At 64.3% G+C, this 3,084-nt stretch overlaps 1 protein-coding gene across 1 annotated transcript; it reads left to right on the forward strand.

Annotated features, from left to right (window-relative positions):
- The first annotated feature begins 1,430 nt into the window (after nt 1–1,430).
- Nucleotides 1,431–2,622, forward strand: CLDN3 (claudin 3). Its single transcript, XM_069485874.1, has one exon. The coding sequence runs from the start codon at nt 1,617–1,619 to the stop codon at nt 2,271–2,273; it is 657 nt and encodes a 218-aa protein (XP_069341975.1). The 5' UTR covers nt 1,431–1,616; the 3' UTR covers nt 2,274–2,622.
- The last annotated feature ends 462 nt before the right edge of the window (nt 2,623–3,084 follow it).

Consider the following 3,084-nt stretch of genomic DNA (forward strand, 5'->3'; position numbering starts at 1 on the left):
GTCAATTTTTAAGTACAATGAAAAAATAAATTAATAAATAAGAAAAATATAAAAGTATAGAATATGTCACATGGTGTTAAATGCCGAGTGGGGGCCAGGCAGGGTGGCTCATGCCTGTCCTCCCAGCACTCTAGGAGGGTGAGGCAGGAGGATGGCTTGAGCCCAGGCGTTGGAGGCTGCAGTGAGCTATGATCGTGCCACTGCACTCCAGCCTGGGTGACAGAACAAGACCCTGTCTCTAAAACAAAACAAACAAAAACACAACAACAACAATAAACCACCAAGGGGAGTATAAATTATGAAAAGGGGATAGGCCATTGTGGGGTAAAAAGTTGCGATTTTAAATAGGGTGGTCAGGGAAGGACGCACTGGGAGCAAAATCCTGAAGGGTTACAGAAAGCCATGTGTATATTGCAGGAATGTCCGGTGCAGAGGGGACAGCCAGCACAAGGGCATACGGGAAGAGCAGGGAGGAGATCCAAGCGCTGCAGTGAGGGGAAGAGAGGAGCAAGGGGTGGGGGCAGCCCAGGCAGACCCTCAAGGCCAGCCCTGAAGGTCTCAGACCCCGGAGGGGAGGATTGCCCAGGTGTGGCAGCAAGGGCTTCGCAGGCAGCGTTTTCGACTTCCCACCTTTGCCTGGATCAAACCGCTTCACCACTTTATTAAGGTGGACCCTGGCTCTGACTCAGGCTCAAAGGGAGGGAGGACAGGGGCTCTGCGAGGGGAACATCGCTCAGCTACAGGCATCCATGCGCTCCGCCAGCGATGGGAACTGAAGGGGCTTGGAGAGGAATCTGAGCTCAGCTGGGCTCAAGGGCATCTTCTGGGGGCGCCCCCGCAGGCGGTCCCTGGCTTCTGGGCCCCGCACCTCCCAGGCTGGACAACCCCACCGGCCTGAATCAGGCCGGGCCCGTGCAACGTGCGTGCTGCCTGGGCGGCTAGAGGGACCGGGAGCAGGTGCACAGCTCCCGGGCAGCCGCCCACTCCGGCAAACAGCCGCGGCCACGCCCACACGGCGCCCTGCGCGTCCCGCCGCGCCCGGCCAGTTGCAGCGCCCCCATCCCCACGCCGCCCGCGCCAAAAATGGCGGGGGGGGGGAAATCAAACGGTTTGTGATTTGCACCCCAAACCCCTGAAGCATACCCTCCCCCAGTCTGCCCTGGAGAATTCGTTTCTGCGCAGTGGGGGACAAGGATCGAGGGGCCGGAGGGTTCAGGCCCCGCCCTGCCTTGGCACCCCCACCCCCGCGCCGCGCCGCTCCCGGCCAAGTCCTTCCTCTCAGGACACTCCGTAAAGGTGGGAGGGGGGGGCCACGTCACTGTCCCCAGGCCTCGGAGAGCGCAGCTCCGCCCCTCCCGCCCCCGCCGGCGCGCTGGGCTTTTGGCTAAGACTACCGGGCCCCAGCCCAGCCGCCAGCCCAGTCGCCGCCGCCCGCCCACAAAGCCACAGGCAGGTGCAGGTGCGGAGCCGAGCCGTTAGCGCGCCGTCCGTGTGTCCGTCCGTTGGGCGTCCGTCGATCCGTCAGCGCCGCAGCTCCCGCCCAGGCCCAGCGGCCCGGGCCCCTCGTCTCCTCGCACCCGGAGCCGCCCGGCGGAGCCGGCCTTGCCGCGGCAGCCATGTCCATGGGCCTGGAGATCACCGGCACCTCGCTGGGCGTGCTGGGCTGGCTGGGCACCATCCTGTGCTGCGCGCTGCCCATGTGGCGCGTGACGGCCTTCATCGGCAGCAGCATCATCACAGCGCAGACCACCTGGGAGGGCCTGTGGATGAACTGCGTGGTGCAGAGCACCGGCCAGATGCAGTGCAAGATGTACGACTCGCTGCTGGCGCTGCCGCAGGACCTGCAGGCGGCCCGCGCCCTCACCGTCGTGGCCATCCTGGTGGCCGCCTTCGGGCTGCTCGTGGCGCTCGTGGGCGCCCAGTGCACCAACTGCGTGCAGGACGACACGGCCAAGGCCAAGATCACCATCGTGGCGGGCGTCCTCTTCCTGCTGGCCGGTCTGCTCACCCTCGTGCCGGTGTCCTGGTCCGCCAATACCATCATCCGGGACTTCTACAACTCCCTGGTGCCCGAGGCGCAGAAGCGCGAGATGGGCGCCGCCCTGTACGTGGGCTGGGCGGCCTCGGCGCTGCAGCTGCTGGGGGGCGCGCTGCTCTGCTGCTCCTGCCCGCCCCGCGAGAAGAAGTACCAGCCCGGCAAGATCGTCTACTCGGCGCCGCGCTCCGCCGGCCCGACCGCCAGCACCGCCTACGACCGCAAGGACTACGTCTGAGGAGGCAGACGCAGGAGACCCCGCCGCACCGCCACGCGCTGGAGCGCCCACCAGTCCAGCCTGCAGCCTCGCATCGGAGACCTGTCCGGCCCCGGATGCCAGGAAGCTCCCTCGCTGGACTGGAAGGGGCCAGCTCGCCGCCCCCTCCCCAGCTGCCACCCCTCTGCGGGCTGGGGAGCCGCCTGCGGGACCCGAGAACCACCCCGCATGGACTGTGAAGCCTCACCCCTCTGGAGCGCAGGGCTGGGGTGCCCGCCGCTACTTGCCTGCTCCGTGGAGCCCCGTCGGGCCGCTGCCCCAAAGCCCACCAGGGGCAGGAACCGGCAGCCACGAAATGGGGCACTTGATATTTTTCAATAAAAGCATTTCGTTTTGCAGTTGCTGGAGCCTCCTTGTCCTGAGGGCCCCTCGGGGGCCGGCCTTGGCTGGATCGCGCTCTCCGGCCGCCCTGCCCAGTTGGAGTTTAGCGGGAAAGTGAGGTGCTCACTGGGTGGTCGCTTGCCTACTCACTGGGCAGCAAGTGGTGACCAAAACAGAGCCTGTGTGGCCAAGACCCAGTCTAGAGAGCCGGCAGGAGCACTTCCAGCATGCGTGGCCGGGGAGGGGAGGGGAAGGTAGCAGGGACCCTCTTCTCAAGGATGTGCCATTTGGTTTGTGCTTGGAGCCTGCACCCTCCACAGTGCGCTGTGCGTTCCTAATCTCTGGGTGCCCGGTGAAAGAGCACATTCCACACTATGATTTGGAAAAAGAAAACAAAAAGACCTATTGTTTTGATAAAACGCAGCCACCAAAAGTAAAGTTGGGCAAAATC

Source organism: Eulemur rufifrons, chromosome 14 (assembly GCF_041146395.1).
Source record: "Eulemur rufifrons isolate Redbay chromosome 14, OSU_ERuf_1, whole genome shotgun sequence".
NCBI classification, from domain to species: domain Eukaryota; kingdom Metazoa; phylum Chordata; class Mammalia; order Primates; family Lemuridae; genus Eulemur; species Eulemur rufifrons.

Excerpts from the sequence above, each read along its gene's own strand:
- CLDN3 (XM_069485874.1), top strand. The coding sequence starts at position 1,617 with ATGTCCATGGGCCTGGAGATCACCGGCACCTCGCTGGGCGTGCTGGGC.